This window comes from Phacochoerus africanus, chromosome 13 (assembly GCF_016906955.1).
Source record: "Phacochoerus africanus isolate WHEZ1 chromosome 13, ROS_Pafr_v1, whole genome shotgun sequence".
Classification (NCBI taxonomy): Eukaryota; Metazoa; Chordata; class Mammalia; order Artiodactyla; family Suidae; genus Phacochoerus; species Phacochoerus africanus.
This window is the reverse complement of record NC_062556.1, coordinates 70,595,609-70,611,351: the sequence shown is the minus strand read 5'-3', so window position 1 is coordinate 70,611,351 and position 15,743 is coordinate 70,595,609. Positions and strand designations below refer to the sequence as shown.

The 15,743-nt window shown below is 45.9% G+C and overlaps 1 protein-coding gene across 5 annotated transcripts in view; it reads right to left on the bottom strand.

Moving 5' to 3' along the window:
- Window positions 1-3,357: 3,357 nt before the first annotated feature.
- TPP2 (tripeptidyl peptidase 2) overlaps window positions 3,358-15,743 on the bottom strand; it is a 64,918-nt gene continuing 52,532 nt past the window's right edge. For 4 of the 5 annotated variants that reach the window (XM_047756535.1, XM_047756531.1, XM_047756534.1 and 1 more), the window contains 5 exons: window positions 13,170-13,266; window positions 12,106-12,236; window positions 7,672-7,879; window positions 5,598-5,717; window positions 3,358-3,592 (listed from right to left, as the gene is read on the bottom strand). In XM_047756535.1, coding sequence (XP_047612491.1) covers window positions 3,503-3,592; window positions 5,598-5,717; window positions 7,672-7,879; window positions 12,106-12,236; window positions 13,170-13,266 — 646 coding nt within the window. In that variant the 3' untranslated portion in view covers window positions 3,358-3,502. Of the gene's footprint in view, window positions 3,593-5,597; window positions 5,718-7,671; window positions 7,880-12,094; window positions 12,237-13,169; window positions 13,267-15,743 lie in introns of those variants that run through there. The other variant, XR_007131523.1, reaches the window with a different exon arrangement.

The following is a 15,743-nucleotide window of genomic DNA, read 5'->3' as shown; positions in this document are numbered from 1 at the left end:
TGCCTTTTTTTTCTTTTCTTTTTAGGGCCGCGCCCGTGGCATACAGAAGTTCTCAGGCTAGAATCAGAGTTACAGCCGCCAGCCTACACCGCAGCCACAGCAACACTGCGGGATCCGAGCTGTGTCTGTGACCTAACCACAGATCACAGCAACACCAGATCCTTAACCCACTGAGTGAGGCCAGGGATCCAACCCACAACCTCTTGGATCCTACTTGGGTTCGCTACTGCTGAGCCATAACGGGAACTCGGAGGACACCTTCTTTTGGAGGCACAGCGAGATCTAGAGAGAAAGCAGGGCCCACAAGGCAGCTGTGTGTACCTGCCCCCAGATCCTGGCGTCTCTTACCGTGGGGACTGTTGATGGACTGTTCTTTCTAGAAATCACAGCTCAAAGCAGATTGTGCCAGTTTGTGGACATACCTCCAGTTTCCACAGCAAACTTAATACTCTTCATGCTAAAATTTCATTATCTGAGAAAGACACCCCACTGAAAGAGACAAGTAGTAATTACAGATTGAAAAGTCCTTGTTATCACAGAGAACCAGACATGGCCCATAGATTAAAAAAAAAAAAAAAAGCTTGTGAACTTTCAGGGCCATACTGAAACCTCCTATTAAAAAGCGCCGCTGTTCACCTCCTGCTGCAGGCACGTACCTCACTGGATCGCTTCTCACCACCAGTCATCAGGACTGAGAGCATCAGACAGCTGGGCAGCTGATGACCTGGCCTGTCAGGAGGGCCCGGCACGTAGTGCGCCTGGGGCTCCAGAACGTTTTTCAAAGAGTACATCCAAGCCCCCCATGGGCTTAGCTTCTCCTTCCACATTAAAAAAGACAGTGAAAAGATCAAAACCTGAGGAGTAAAGTGAGAAATTAGGCAGCTCTGCAACAATGTCAATTTTATATGAAAAGCAGTCATGCGTGAAGGATCCTGGAATTCACTATACCTTGACATAACTCAGAAGGTAGTACTTCAAAATAACTCTCTTACCAGGAAGTTTCTAACCTTCAAGTTACCTTAAAATTGAATGTTAAATCCATGTTCCAAAAAACGGGTGTCATTCCAGTGAAAATGGTAGAACTTTTTGTCAATGAGAAAAGCACCTCTAAAAGTTCTCTCTTCCATTAAAGTCATGAGATGACTGACAGAAATCCTCAGGAGCAACTTTTCCAGAACTCTGGAAATTAACCAAAGGCATGTAGCAATCTGAGGTGTGTTCACTCAAAATGGCCGGGTCTCGGTAACAGAGCAGTTTGTGATGGTTTCAACTGCCTTGCCCCCATCCCACCTCTCACTCCACGGTAGCCTTGAAAAGCAGCAGCCCGGTTATCTTAGCACTGGAGTTTGTTCACCAGAAAACACCACGTACCAGGCTGTTCTTTGACTGGACTCAGATCTCTCTCAGGCGGAAAAGCCTTTTCCCAGGGGTGTTTGTCTAGATAATTTCAGGCAACTGTATAATTTCATGGCTGCCTGAGATGACGGATAACAGTGGGACTAATTAAAAAAAGCTTCAAGGGAAATGCTGAGAAATGAGACACTCAGAGGAGCTCTGAAAGCTGTCATATTCCTGGGTATCAGCTATACACATCTCTCGGGGCTGAATGTATCCGCAGGAAAGACCTGAGAAGGACCCAATATCTCACTTCTGGTTGAGCCCAAGGCTCTGCAGCAGATAGTTCTTACAGAAATGGTAAACCTGGTTATAAAACACGTTCTCTAATTAGCAGTCAGCATGACCTCGGGGAGTTGCCCTATCCCTTTGGAGCTTCCCAATTTCCTGATTAGATTGAACCTCTATGTGGGGGCACCTGTATATGTGTAGGTGAAAGATGTGTTTGTGACATAACATGGACATGGCTGTTCATGGATGGCTCCAGATGGCTCAGAAACAACAAAATGTGTGCATACATATCTGCACTTTTTCTTCAAGGTTCCAATGTTGTTATCAGATAAAGGAGTCAAACTGCTCAAAAAACAGTTATGAATGACTAAGATCAGAGCTCTAGCAGGCCTTTTACAGTAAGAAATTCTAAGGGTACAAGGTTTAAAAACCATACACATCGGGAGTTCCTGTTGTGGTGCAGTGGAAATCAATCTGACTAGTATCCGTGAAGATGCGGGTTCCATCCCTGGCCTTGTTCAGTGGGTCGGGGATCCGGCATTGCCATGAACTGTGGTGTAGAATGCAGGTGCAGCTCGGATCCTGCGTTGCTATGGCCGTAGTGTACTCCGGCGGCTGTAGCTCTGATTTGACCCCTAACCTGGGAACTTCCATGTGCCTCGGGTGTCGCCCTAAGGAAAAAAAAAAAAAACATACACATGAAACATTTGTTCTAAGTGAGTGGAGGCTTTTGAATATTGTCTACGTGTGTCTGTTTATTTTATAGAGGAAGGATAAGAGTAGTAGCCAGAAGGATAAAAATACTAAAAAGTTAAACATACATGAAAGTTAATCACATAAAAAGATTTAGAGATACATTCAAATGATTGCCAACCTATATGAAACATTATAAAATCAATTAATTCATGTTGGAATTTTTTGTCTATGGATTTAATATATTATTTCTCTTCTAACCTCAAATTTTATTTATGAAAAATTAAGACCAATTTTAAGAAGCTTCAATATTCACTTTTATTATTTATAAAAAAAAATTAAGGTATCAGAGTGCATATGGTGTACTGGGATCTTGGTTTTGCACATTTATTCACGTGTTTACATTATTTCCAACTTTAATAAACATACCATATGTGTATCTTTACAATACCTGATACAGATTTAAGCTGTCTGGCACTTATACATGTATTATTAGTTCATTCTGATGCTCTGCAAGTCAAGAAGATGTTAAAAATGATTGGCCTGAAAGAACTCCAAGATGAAGATTGATTGAAGCAGATACGCTCCAGCAATTGCCACGTATTTATTTGTGCCGGGTTTATTTTGTCCCCTTAATTGAATGTAAACGTTTGCAAAAAAACAAAAACAAAAACAAAAAACCACACCAAAACCAAAAACCCCCCGAAAACCTGGAAATGAAGTTCTGTTACTTTTAGTCCAATAAATAATTTTAGCTACGCTTAATGTAGCTTATTTAAGGCCTTCATACAATTGAAAAAAATTAAAGTCGAGCATGTTAAAACCCTGTTCATTTATAAAATAAAAAATAGAATTTTACAGGTTTGCAGTTAAAAGTTGCTGTTCAAAACCTCTCATGCATGTAATAGCTGCAACCCAACTGAAAGTCCTTGGTGCTGGCAGGCAGGGCACAGCCCGCTGCCAGCAATGGGAGGCATTAAGAAAACACCATGATGTCAGAGGGCTAGACTTACATGTATTAAGCCACACGCCAGCAAATTCTCTGATAAATACGCATCATTTTAATAATCAGTATTTGATAGCGGATGAAAACATGCATTAGACTAAAAATGCCACAAATTTCTTTTTATGTCCATTCACTATAAAACTTTCTTTTTTAAAATTTAAAGTCTTGTTTCCTATTTTAGAATACACAATAATCAGGAGGATACATGATGGGGAGCCAGTTTTCAGTAAAAGACGCACAATGGGTCCATCCAAGTAGCTTCATCAGCTATAATAAACACAAAAAAGTATTATTCAAGAATAGAATTTTTAAGCTCAGGATTCAAATAACAACCACTTAGTAATAATAAAGTCATGGCAGGTAGAACTTTCCTTCCATCCAACCCACCACCAACCTATCCACTCACCTTCCTCCCTCCCAATCTTCCTATCAACTCATCAGCCTTGCTTCCTACCAACCAGCCTATCCTGACGCCCATCATCACCGCCGCCAAGCTTCCCTGCTCTCCCTCCCTCCCTCCTGTTGCCCCTTCCGCCCACCGACTTCACCTGTTCCTTTCCTTCCTACCAACCTCGCTTCCTTTGCTTCATTTTTTTCCTGAGTGCCTGCTGGAGTCAAACACTGTTCTAGGCATTAGGAAAAAGCACTGAACAAACTCGATTCCCACTTTCTGGAACCTCATGTTCTATTCGGGAAAGCCAAATAATAAATGAGCAGGCTCATCAAAAGAGGAGTAAATAAGTAAATTGTTAAGAAATGTAAACGGGGAGTTCCCATCGTGGTGCAGCAGAAATGAATCCGACTAGTTACCATGAGGTTGTGGGTTTGATCCCTGGCCCCGCTCAGTGGGTTAAGGATCCAGCGTTGCCCTGAGCTGTGGTGTAGGCACAGACACGGCTTGGATCTGGCTGTAGCTCTGATCTGACCCCTAGCCTGAGAACATCCACATGCCGTGGATGCAGCCCTAAATAGACAATAATAATAATAATAAAAAGAAATGTATCCAGTATCTAGTAAATAAAACTTGCTATAATATAGACTGAGGAGGTGACATTTAAGCTGAAATTTGAATGACAAGAAGTCTACTCTGTGGAAATCTGGGGAAGCACGTCTCAGGAAGAGCTGGATCCTTTGCAGGAAAGGGTGCGGCTGTGTCAGCCACACTGAGCGGGGGCTGGTGCAGCAGAGGCAGAGTGAGTGTGCGAAAGTGTGACGTGCCATGTGGCTGGGGAGGTGGCTGGAGCTGGGCCACACGGGCCTTATGGGCCACGAGAGGAGCTGGGATTTTCCTCTAACTGTGAAGGAGCTTCACCAGGAGGCGTCTACAGCCATCTCTCCTGGCTGCTGTGTGGAGAAGAGACAGCAGGGAGAGAAGTTACGAAACACCCCCTGATGTGAGTGTCTGCGGGCACTGCTGGCCTCACAAATGGCAGGGCTCCCAGTTTATGGCCTACGTGATGGGAAGACATTACCAACTGGTTCCAGAAAGAGCTCTCAGCCTCCTCACAGATCTGAAGAAGCTAATTTCAAGTGTCGTACAATTTAAACTGGTGAAGATAACACAGAAAAGGTCTAAGGGTAAAGATACCCTACAGTTTAACTACCAAAAACGGCCACAGGAGCCTACTGGTGAGCCTCACATCTGAAGAACAGCTTAAATATCAAGAGCAGACCTCTGCCGCCTTTGGCACAACGAGCACACCCCACCCTCTGTGTACCCTTTGGGCATAAACCACTCGTGTGTACAAAGACAAGGCGAGGCTAAAACAACTCCTGCAGAAGCTTTAATATTTGATAGTTAACTTGCGCAGGAAGCTCAACCACAGAATTTCTTTGCATGTAATACAATACATGGTAAAAATAACATGGTCTGTCATTTCAAATGAAGACTAAAACCAAACATAAGCTCCAAAAGTTCAACCATCTTAGAACCGAGCCAACATGTATTTAAAGGAATTACCAGTTTCCTTCATAAGGGAAGTCTGTCTTCTAACTATACAAGATCTGTAATGCATTCTGCCTATGTTGAACACATTTGAGGCTAAATATGTATTTGTTTTCTAGACAGGAGTGAGAAATGTTTTAAAAATTTAAAGAGCTTATCGATGGTCTCGCATGCATTTATTTCATGGTTCCCATTATGTTAACTGGGCTACTAATTAGTCATGATCGAATTGGCACTATCCTGTCACTGCCATAAGGCTTTCGAGCTACCGTGTCACCATATGACATTGAAATGTCACTCAGCAGTGATGACTGAAATGTTACTTACTTGAATACAATTTTTCCAGTTTTCTTTTGTTGGTTTTTCTTCCACAAGTTTAGTTGCAAATTTAAGGCCTCTCCCATACATTTTATTTACCAATGCATGCTTGTATGCAAATGTCAAAACCTACAATGGAAAACAAGATACAGCTTATCCACAAAGTATTTACAATTTAAGGCCTGCTTTAATAATGAAAGAACTAAGGTTTTAAAAGAAGTGTTTCAAACGAACATGTTACAGCAAATGAATTTTAAGAACTTTTTAAGAAAACAATTAACATCTTTAAAAGAGCTTGGTGTTCCACAGAACGGATCATTTATTTGGGGGAAGGCAATTACTATGATAAATCACTAGCTGTTGGAATCCATACCAAAATACCTCTTTGTGCAAAAACAAAGCAGAGCCAATGTCTATGATTACAAAAATGCAGATTAGAAGTACAGGTCTAGAGTCACCATAAATTACCAAAACCAGAAGGGGATGAGAGTAAAAAGCGTGTCGGATGGCGTAAACATGTGCTCACTTACCTTCGGCTACTTCCTTCTGTACAAGTTTTCTACCTTTAATTATTGCATCTGTCAAAAACACTTGTAACCATTTACTTATATCTCTAGTCTCCACTTCTTGTCCTCAAAGGAAGGAATCGTGTCACATTTATTTGTATTCTAGAGCCAAACAAAGGATTCGATCGCTGCTACAAACAGAGTAAATGGACAGGGAGTGGCGGCGGCCCGAACAGGGGAACGCGGCAGCGAGGGCAGATTTGTAACAACGTCACCGTGACGTTCAAGAGCTTACGGACTCGCTGTGGGACCAGGTTCTTACCATCCTTCTCCAGCAGCAGGTGCAGCGTCTGGCACGCAGCAGACGTGCAATACCTGTTTGTTAGCTGTAACGGCAAGTAGTGCTGACATCCATCCGTGTACCTAACATTCATTCGTCAAAGCCTGTGGTAGGCAGCACCACCACCCCATGTCAGAATTCAATGGCCAGACTAGGGTGACATGGGTCAAAGTGGCAGAGGCGGGATTCAAGCTCCAGGGGTCTGAGTTCAGATCCAAACTCTTTCCCTCTGGGGCTGACTCCCTCGGTTTCCTTCTACAAAAGCCCCACTGGACAGTGGTGGGAAAAACGGAAGTGGACAGTAAGAATTTTCTACTTCCAGAGGTCTTTACTCCCAATTACCACAGTTCCTCTTGAAAACAAAACAAAATGTTTGTGCTGAGTAGGAAGAATGGCACTGATGTCATTTACTTTATTTTCCTTTATGTCCAGAAGAAAGGAAGGCAGACAAACCCTGCAGTTGTATCACCTCTGTGGTAAGAATTACAGTTGAAAGTCAAGGGATTTAAAATGCTTTTATAATCAAAACCCCAAAACTTTATCAATGTTACTTTTTTCTAAACTGAGTATTAAAAACTGATCAGGACTTCCCATTATGGCTCAGTGAGTTAAGAACCCAACTAGAATCCATGAGGATTCGGGTTCAATCCCTGGCCTCACTCAGTGGGTTTAGGATCCGGTGTTGCCATGGGCTGTGGTATAGGTTGTGGATGCAGCTCAGATCTGGCATTGCTGTGGCTGTGGTGAAGGCCCGGGCTGCAGCTCCCTAGCCTGGGAACCTCTATATGCTATGTGTGTGTGGCCCTGAAAAGACAAATCAGTCAATAAATGAAAGCTGGTCAGATGAAAATTATCTAGACGTCTGGAGCAAGGTACATCTAAACTAAGCAGGATACCCCCACCTGCATCCCTGACAAATCAGCACGCGGGCAGATGTGGGGAGGCCCAGAGACAACCTCTGAGGTCCTTGACCTCAGCTTCTACCTCAGTGGCTTAACCAAAGCCCGCGACAGGCACATGCTCCCGCTGTTTTCCAAACCAGCCTGGTCCCCAGCTGCTGTGCAGATGGACAGAACAAGAGCCCGGGGCTTTTAAAGCCAGGAGGAGAAGGGAGCCTCAGAGCCCAGCTCAGCCTCGTCCCAACCACCGGCCTCTGTGGCTGGTGGGCCAGAAGCCAGAGACACCTGGGCCGCGCCCGGCCCCAGAACTGCGGCAAAGCGGGAGGCAGAAAGCATACCTTGCTGTCAAAAAGGTCGGTCCACTTGGTGGTCTCCCAGAAGGTTTCCGTCAGGGAGTCCAGGGTGCCCTCGCCCTCCTCCTCTCTTCCTTCCGCATCGCTCGACACAGCCCCCTCCTGCTCCTGGGCCTGGAGGAGGTGGTCGGCCAGGGCGCAGCCTTTCCGACAGAGGGCGTCCACGAGCGTCGACTTCTGCTTGTCCATGTCACTGCACGCCAGACCAAACACATGCCACACGTCAGGGAGACTGCTTTGAAACTGCAACCTTATCTGAATTTCAGCTCATGCATTCTTGGCTGAGATGGACAATGCAGAAATCCTGCAGAGCCACGGACAGACGCGTGCACCGTGCAACGAATGAGCCGCCCTGTTACCCTGGAGCCGAGGAGGCAGGATGGCTGCCTGCAGCGAAGGGTGAGATTGCAGGTTCTAAATCCCGTCGGCTAAGGAACTCTCACAACACTCTTTTAACAATAACAACTTCCGTTACTTTTTTATTTTTATTTTTGGCAGTGCCCGTGGCATGTGGAAGTTCCGGAGCCAGGGACTGAACCTGCACCACTGAAGCCACCCGAGCCACTGCAGTGACAACCCCGGATGCTTAACCCACTGTGCCACAAGGGAAACCCCAATAATATCTTCTTATAAGTATCAATTTTTACCTATTTGTGTAGTCATGAACTTTCATGTATGCATAGAGCAAAGAAATACACTGCTTGTAACTGAATGTGCCAGCAATTGTTTTAGCATTTGAACATATTAACTCGTTTATACTCAAAATGATTCTATGGATAAGAGAGCACCAATAACCCTCATTCTGCAAAGGAGGAAACCGGGGCTCAAAGGGAGGAGGCCATAAGTTCAGGGTCCCACAGTGAGGGGGCAGCAGGTCCAGGGCTCGGAGCCCGTGGCTGGTCCTGGAACCCCTGCTCCCAATCGCCGTGGCCCCTGCCTTGCTCCGAGAGGCATCCCTGTTTTCTCATGTATTCAAGTGCCCAGAACAAGGCCTGGCACAGAACACTCAATAAATCACCGCTCAATGAAATATAGTAAGAGCCTACACTCCGGGGACAGCGCTGGCCTCTAGGATCCTGCTTATTTGAGGCATCCTGTTCAACTCCTGTCAGATGCGTGTGAAGGTGAGGATTCAAAGTGCCAAGAGGATGACCGTGAGGGCCTCAGATACGGGATGACAAACAGTCTAACCGTAGGGATGCCTCTGAAGGTCACGGGGTGAAACGCGCACGTAGGAAAGCCACTGCTAGTAGAAAAGCAACCGTTAGCACGAGGGGCAATTAAATCGAGGGGGGGAAAAAAAGAACACACACAACCCAACACCTTGTTATGGACAACCAGTCACAACCTAAGTGACCCACCTAAATGCATTTGCACTGTAGATGAAATTAGGCCTAAAAGACACCTACGAGTAGCAGCAGAATCTCGCAGCTTCTACAAGCCCATTCCCTCTTTCCATGGAAACATCTCTGGGGACTGCTTGGCCCCTTTGGACAGAAGCACACGTGGCTGGACGGGCTTGGGCATCCACACAGCTCTGCCAGGCAGCACCTGCAATGTCTCAGCAGTACCTCACTTATGCTTTACAGCAGCCCTAGGAGGCAGGCACCATCCCGGCCCTCATTCTGTGAGGAGGATGGGGGCTGGGGAACGGAGCTGCAGACAGGGCGGGCCTGACTGTCCTGGCTGTCCAGAGAAGGCAGAAGGTGCAGAGCTCAGAGGGCAGGCTGGGGTGACCAGCGCGCTGGACTCAGCGGGCCTGGAGTGAATCACCCGTCAGACCCCCTTCTAGTTCAGTACTCTCTGATCCACGAACCGAAATCCTACTATCGTGAAAATCCTTCTCCTACCCTCTTCTGACTTAGACCTGATCTGCTGAGATTCACACTACCTATGAACCCACGAGGCTTTCCCCGCACAAAAGAAAGTCAGCTCTCCTTCCCAGAGGCTTTCACAATTACTTTTTATAATGCTCAGTAAACACCTCAGAATCAAATTTTGTTAGGGTCTGCTCAAGGTGGTAACAGCTACATTTTAGGAAGCAACTTCAATGAGACGTGAGCGGCCTAACTGCAGTTCAACTAAAACCTGGCATTAGATCACCCTCAAAAAGCTAATATTTTTAAGATTACAAAATGGCTATCTTACTATTTTTGACACGAGTGACTTACATGAAAGCAGTTTTGCATGGAAGTGAGAAATTAATGCTTACCTGCTACTTCCCATGAATAAAAACAACAGAAATACCAACTGTTCCTTGAGCGGGCGTGCAAGCCCTTACAGCCTGGACAGAGTCCTCTGCTCAGCCCAGCTCATCTGAGCAAACACCCTAGTTACAGGTGGGCAAACGACCCAGTGCTGCCCCCACCTCAACAAGCTTCTCTCCCAGCAGGTCCCCGGTTTTCACAGCTCTCTCCTAGTTCTGTCCCTGTGTATCTGAAAGTCTCTGCCACTCTCGTCTCTGAGGCCAGGCATCTGGCTTACTGTTGTTTGCTAACAGCCACTAGGGTTGGTGTCTGAGATAAAAACAGTGAGGAAAAAAAGGACTAATGAGATCAAAAACCACAACTAATCTGGTACTTCTGCCTCGCTTTAACCTGGAATTTAGAATTTCCCCTGTGGACAGTAAAATTTAGAAAAGACAGGCCAAAATATCAGCAGGGATACATGAACCTAAATATTTACGGAAATTTCAAAATGAGCTACAAATAGTGTCATTTCATAATCACCTGAATTTGAAGAAATCATATTATCATCACAAACTCCAAGAAATAACAGATGCCAGAAAGCAGAGGGGGCAGCTCAAGGAAGCCTCGGAGGGCCACTGATTTTGGCCAAAGGGGACCTCCCGTACCGGGATTAACAGCCACGGGCACTAAGGAAGCAGCAGAGCAAGGCGGCCCCTCCCGCGGCGAACAGGAGACGTCTGCACCGGCTGCAGGCTGAGGCGAAGACGCCCGAGGAGGAGGAAGAGGGCCCGGGCAGCGGAGGGCGTCTCCCCACGCCGGACACACCGAGGGAAGCGGAGAGGAGGAGGCAGGTGAGGCGCAGGCCCGGGCTAGTCCAGAGGACAGGTCCTCTTACCTGGGGGCGGGAGCGGGGGGGGGGGGGGGGCTTGGCAAGCAAGAAAGGGCACCGGTGGGGACAGAGCCTGGCCTGCTCCCCTCCTGGCACTGCCCCTCTTAGGCAAGCAACACAACCTTCCTGTGCTTTAGCTTCCTTTCTATAAACGCAGGGTGGAAACGCCCCCACCTGGCACATCACTTAGAAGGTGAAGTTTGAATGAGAAAATGTATTTAAGGATATGCCCCAATTAATCCCTTACACTCAACGGGCATGTCATGAACTTGGTGGCTGCACTGCTTAATACCATTATTAACAACGACTGAACAGCAATGTTTAGAGAAGGCTCCTTCACAAAGTGCTGACATGGCCAATAACCAGTTCTGAATAAATTTTACTCTGCCTGACAACTGCTGCTTGTAAGAGTTGTAAGACCCATAACATCACTATAAACAATGCGATGCCAAGAGTTCTAGCCATTTAGAATCAAACATTTTGTATAAAAAAAAAATTCTGACTGAAGCAGATGGAATCTTTAAGGGAAATTACCCGACTTTCAGACAGCCTGGAGAGTTTCACCTCGCCGGTTACAACTCTTAAGAGAAGGAGATTTCTACCCTCGTAATAAGCTAATAACCCCCTAGGGTGGGAAGAAACCAAAGTGACGGAGGAAAGAGTGATACTGGGAGAGTCACCCTGAGACGATGGTAGGAGCTGACGGAAGGTGAAGGTGAAAGAGCCACGGGACCATCAGGCCACCACATGGAAGCCACTCTCACATGAACGGAAGCGGAGAGAAACGGACACCCAGCTACGCCTGTTTTACACACTACATTAGTTAGGGTTTATTAACGTTAAACCACAACCTCCCCCTTCTCCTCAAGTTTTACTGTAAATCCAATTCCATAAAACTGAAGTTGCCAGATAATGGTTTTAACCTAATTTTACTCCTTATCACTTTACTAGGCGTTGCAAACTAATCTGGAGTTAGCTGTGCTATACCAGTCAGTCAATAGTTGAAAGATCCGTTTTGTAGGGTGTTACATGACTGCCTTCTCCACACGCCCAGTTCACACACACCCGCAGGTGGCAGGACTGTGGGGCACTGTCACTCAGAGCTCTCCACCGCAACAGCACCTGATCTGACGGTGGAGAAAGCAAATGGCTTTTCTTTTGCTTAACCTTAAACGACTAGAGAACAGTACCATAAAATCTCTAAGGATGGAGCATCCCCAAACCACCAACCCCAATCAATGATAAAAACGGACCAAATACCAGAGGAGGAGGATACTGTCAATAATTCAAAAAAGTAACTAAGAAATGAGATGCAAGAAAGATTATTTACTGGTTAGGTACTTTTTTATAATAGCTGCATCGGGCCTGGGGTCAGTCTTCATCGCAATATAAACTGCTAGGGCCGTTTGATCTATGTGAGAAATAACAGCATTTGCAGCTTCAACGATTTCATTAAGTCTTTTCATTCGTTCCTGGGGAGGAAACAAAGAAGAAATAAGAAAAACATGGATGCATCAGCGAGTCTCCTGAAGCCCTCGCTCTGTGGGCAGCAGGTAGTGTGCGGCCAGGGGCCTGTATGACCTACACAACTGTCAGCATCTCAAGTAGAAAAACACCTCCCGTACTTCCTGCTGGTGTTAAACCCCGAGAATGAGCAAGACACAAAGTTCATAGAAACATCAACTGTTTCCTACAGAGGCCGCCGTATTTCTGGGTGCCTTAGGAGTTTAGAAATGTGATCAGCTATGTTCGCAGCCCCACAGCACATGAAAACGGAAGTAAAAAAAAACAAAAACAAAAACAAAAAACACGAGCCAATGAGACAAACCCTTTCTAACTTGGTACTGAAATCACAGAGATGAGAGGGGGAGCATAACCAACAGCGTCTCCCTCCGTCATGCTGTGCTCAGCAATCTGCCCCCTCAGAGCCTCTAGCTCATTCCCACCCCTTGGCAACTTCTCAGTATGGCAACAGGTGCTTTCTGCTGCCAAGACCCCCGCTGAGAACCGGTCCATGTTAGACAGTTGGGAGCTGTGGCCAATTCCTAAAAATGAGAAACCTGGTTCGCCAAGTTCATGGGAAGGAGCTCTGACTTCCAGCAGGCCAGGTCCACCGCCTTCTGCTCCCTGCTCTTCAGATCAAGGTCAGGAAACAATCCTTAGGGTTTCCTGTCTACTCCTCTTCCCACTGAGCAAACACGGGCACGAATCCTCAACTAAATCACAGTGACGGCCAAGTCCTAAGCCAGGTAATGAAAATGGCTCCACGGAACATTCGATGTAAGGACACACGTTTTTGGTCAGTGAGTAGAGAAGACAGAGGTTGCACCTTTATTCCAAATGCAAACCTCATCTAGTACTGCAAACAGAGTGAGCCACTCATAGTAAAAATGAACACAGCCGACCTTTTCAGCATCCAACTGATGAAGTCGTGCAACATAGAGAGGAAGATAATTCGGATACGTTTCTTTCAATTCATTGTAAATGTCACTAGAATCCAGCCTACATATGTGAGAAAGAGAGAAACACATGTTACTTCATTTCCTTTAGGAAGAAAATAATTTCCGTCTTTCCTATTACTTATGATCGCTTTGAGGTCCAGTCGATAACCTAAGGCATCAAGCTGAAACAGACAGAGTGTATTTCTTTGCAGATAGTATAAACATGCTTACCTAGAAATCCAAAAAATTCTAACTGAAAATTATTTCAATCGTGAGTTCAATAAGATGGCCAGATAAAAATAGCCTTCCTATGTACTAGCTGTAACTAGATTCCTAAAAGGAGGAAAAAAACATTTGAAAATAGTAAGAAAGGAGTTCCTGCTGTGGCTCAGTGGAAACGAATCTGACTAGTACCATGAGGATGCAGGTTCGGTCCCTGGCCTACTCTGTGGGTTAAAGATCCGATGTCACTGTGAGCCGTGGCGCAGGTCCCAGACGCGAGCCCAGACATTGCTGTGGCTGTGGCGTAGGCCAGTGGCTACAGCTCTGATTCGACCCCTAGCCTGGGAACCTCCATATGCTGTGGGTGTAGCCCTGAAAAAAAGACAAAAACAAAACAAAAACCCCGAACCCAAAAAACCCCACAGTAAGAAAGATTAAAAGATCTAAAAATGTCTAAGATCCACAAAGAAGGAAAATTTACATTTTTGGGAAAAACCTGAGTCTTGAATGAGTGAAGAGACAGAAGTTCCAGGTCCCCAGCTGGGGAAGTGGAGCAAACCATCTGTTCTTCCAGGTTAGATGAAGGAGGAGCAGGAGCCTCTGTCCCGGTTTGCCCGGCCTGGCCTGGTGACCCTGCTCCCCATCTGGGCCAGGGCCACTGGGCATCATGTTCTCAGCAGCGCCCACCTGAGCAGACCCTTCACTTCACAAGCAGGGGCTGAGCAGGAGGGAGACCCTGCCTCTCAGCCGAAGTCGCCCAAAACTTGGCCTCAGCCACAGGCCTCGGAACTGGGGGGCTGCATCACGTGCTGACATCCCAGGAGGAAAGTCCTCCAACTGAGCCGAGGGGAGAGGGAGCCCGGGGTCCGGGCTGCGGCCCGATGAAGGGGCTTCCTCTCACTGCTCGGGGTGGGAAGAAGAGCACATCCTTGGCTCAAATCCCACAGTCTCACTTTTCCTACTGAACTTCCGTAGATGCTCCTGAGCAGCTTTTTTTTCCTTCGCAGTATAGACCCTTAGGACCATATCCAGAGTAAAAGGGTTGTTTTCCGGGCAGCAGGTTCATGGGGCTCCTCCCATTTCACGCCGTAAGTAATGCCTACAATTTCACAGCTTGCACTGTGTTTTCAGCTGTTGATGCCGTCCTACCATCAGCCAGAGACTGACCTAAGGCTGATTTTTGCTGGAGCTACCGCCTAGGTTTAAGTGGAAAGTAGGTCTGAATGTGAGCAACACTCTAACGGTTCAAATCTTGGGGATCATTTTCACAATATCATGACTTCTCTTCTCTACAAGACCTGAGTGGAAGGTTGGGTCCACATCCAGTGACTGAGGATCCCACAGAAAATCAGGGACTAAAAAAATGCTGCACATCGTACATGGAGAAAAGCCACTGATCTGATGCTATAAAACGAAGTTCTACTATGCAAACAAGCATGCCAAAAGTCAAAGAAGCCGGGGGGAGAATCTGTGACAAACGGAGCAAAGCACTAATGTCTTTTCTGCTTCAAGGTTAAAAGACAAATCTGATGTCTCAAGTGAAAAATGGGTAAAGCACATGCTCAACGGACAGAAGCTGCACAGAGAATGAAAAGATGACATGAAAAAAGCTCAACTTAGTAATAACCAAAGAAATGCAATTTAAGACTGCAACAGGAGTTCCCGTCGTGGTGCAGTGGTTAACGAATCCGACTAGGAACCATGAGGTTACGGGTTCGGTCCCTGCCCTGGCTCAGTGGCTTAACGATCCTGCGTTGCTGTGCCTCTGGCGTAGGCTGGCAGCTACAACTCCAATTCGACCCCTAGCCTGGGAACCTCCATATGCCGAGGGAGTGGCCCAAAGAAATAGCAAAAAGACAAAAAAAAAAAAAGAAAGAAAGAAAAAAAAGACTGCAACAGTGGCCTTTTCTTTTTGCGTGCTATGGTAGCGAGATTTTACTTTTAATTACACGGCTCGCTGTTGGCCAAAGGCACAGGGGGTGAGACAGGCTCCGTCATACTCCACTGGATGGGGCAGAAACTGCCAATCTGCTCTAGAAAGCAATGTGGCAAGGTGTATCAGGATGATTTTTTAAAATTAATATTTCTGATTCAATAATTATACTTTTGAGATGCTATCTAACAGAAAAATTAAAAAAGCTTGCAGGTATCAAAACGTCCATCACAGCATGAGAGAAAAATTACTACATGTATATGTCAAAGAGATATTTAAACAGGCTATATTCCATCTATAGACTCCTATACTACATAGTCATTAAAAATGGTATTTTAAAGGACTCGTAAATGACACAGGGAAATGCTCATAATCAAACAGTA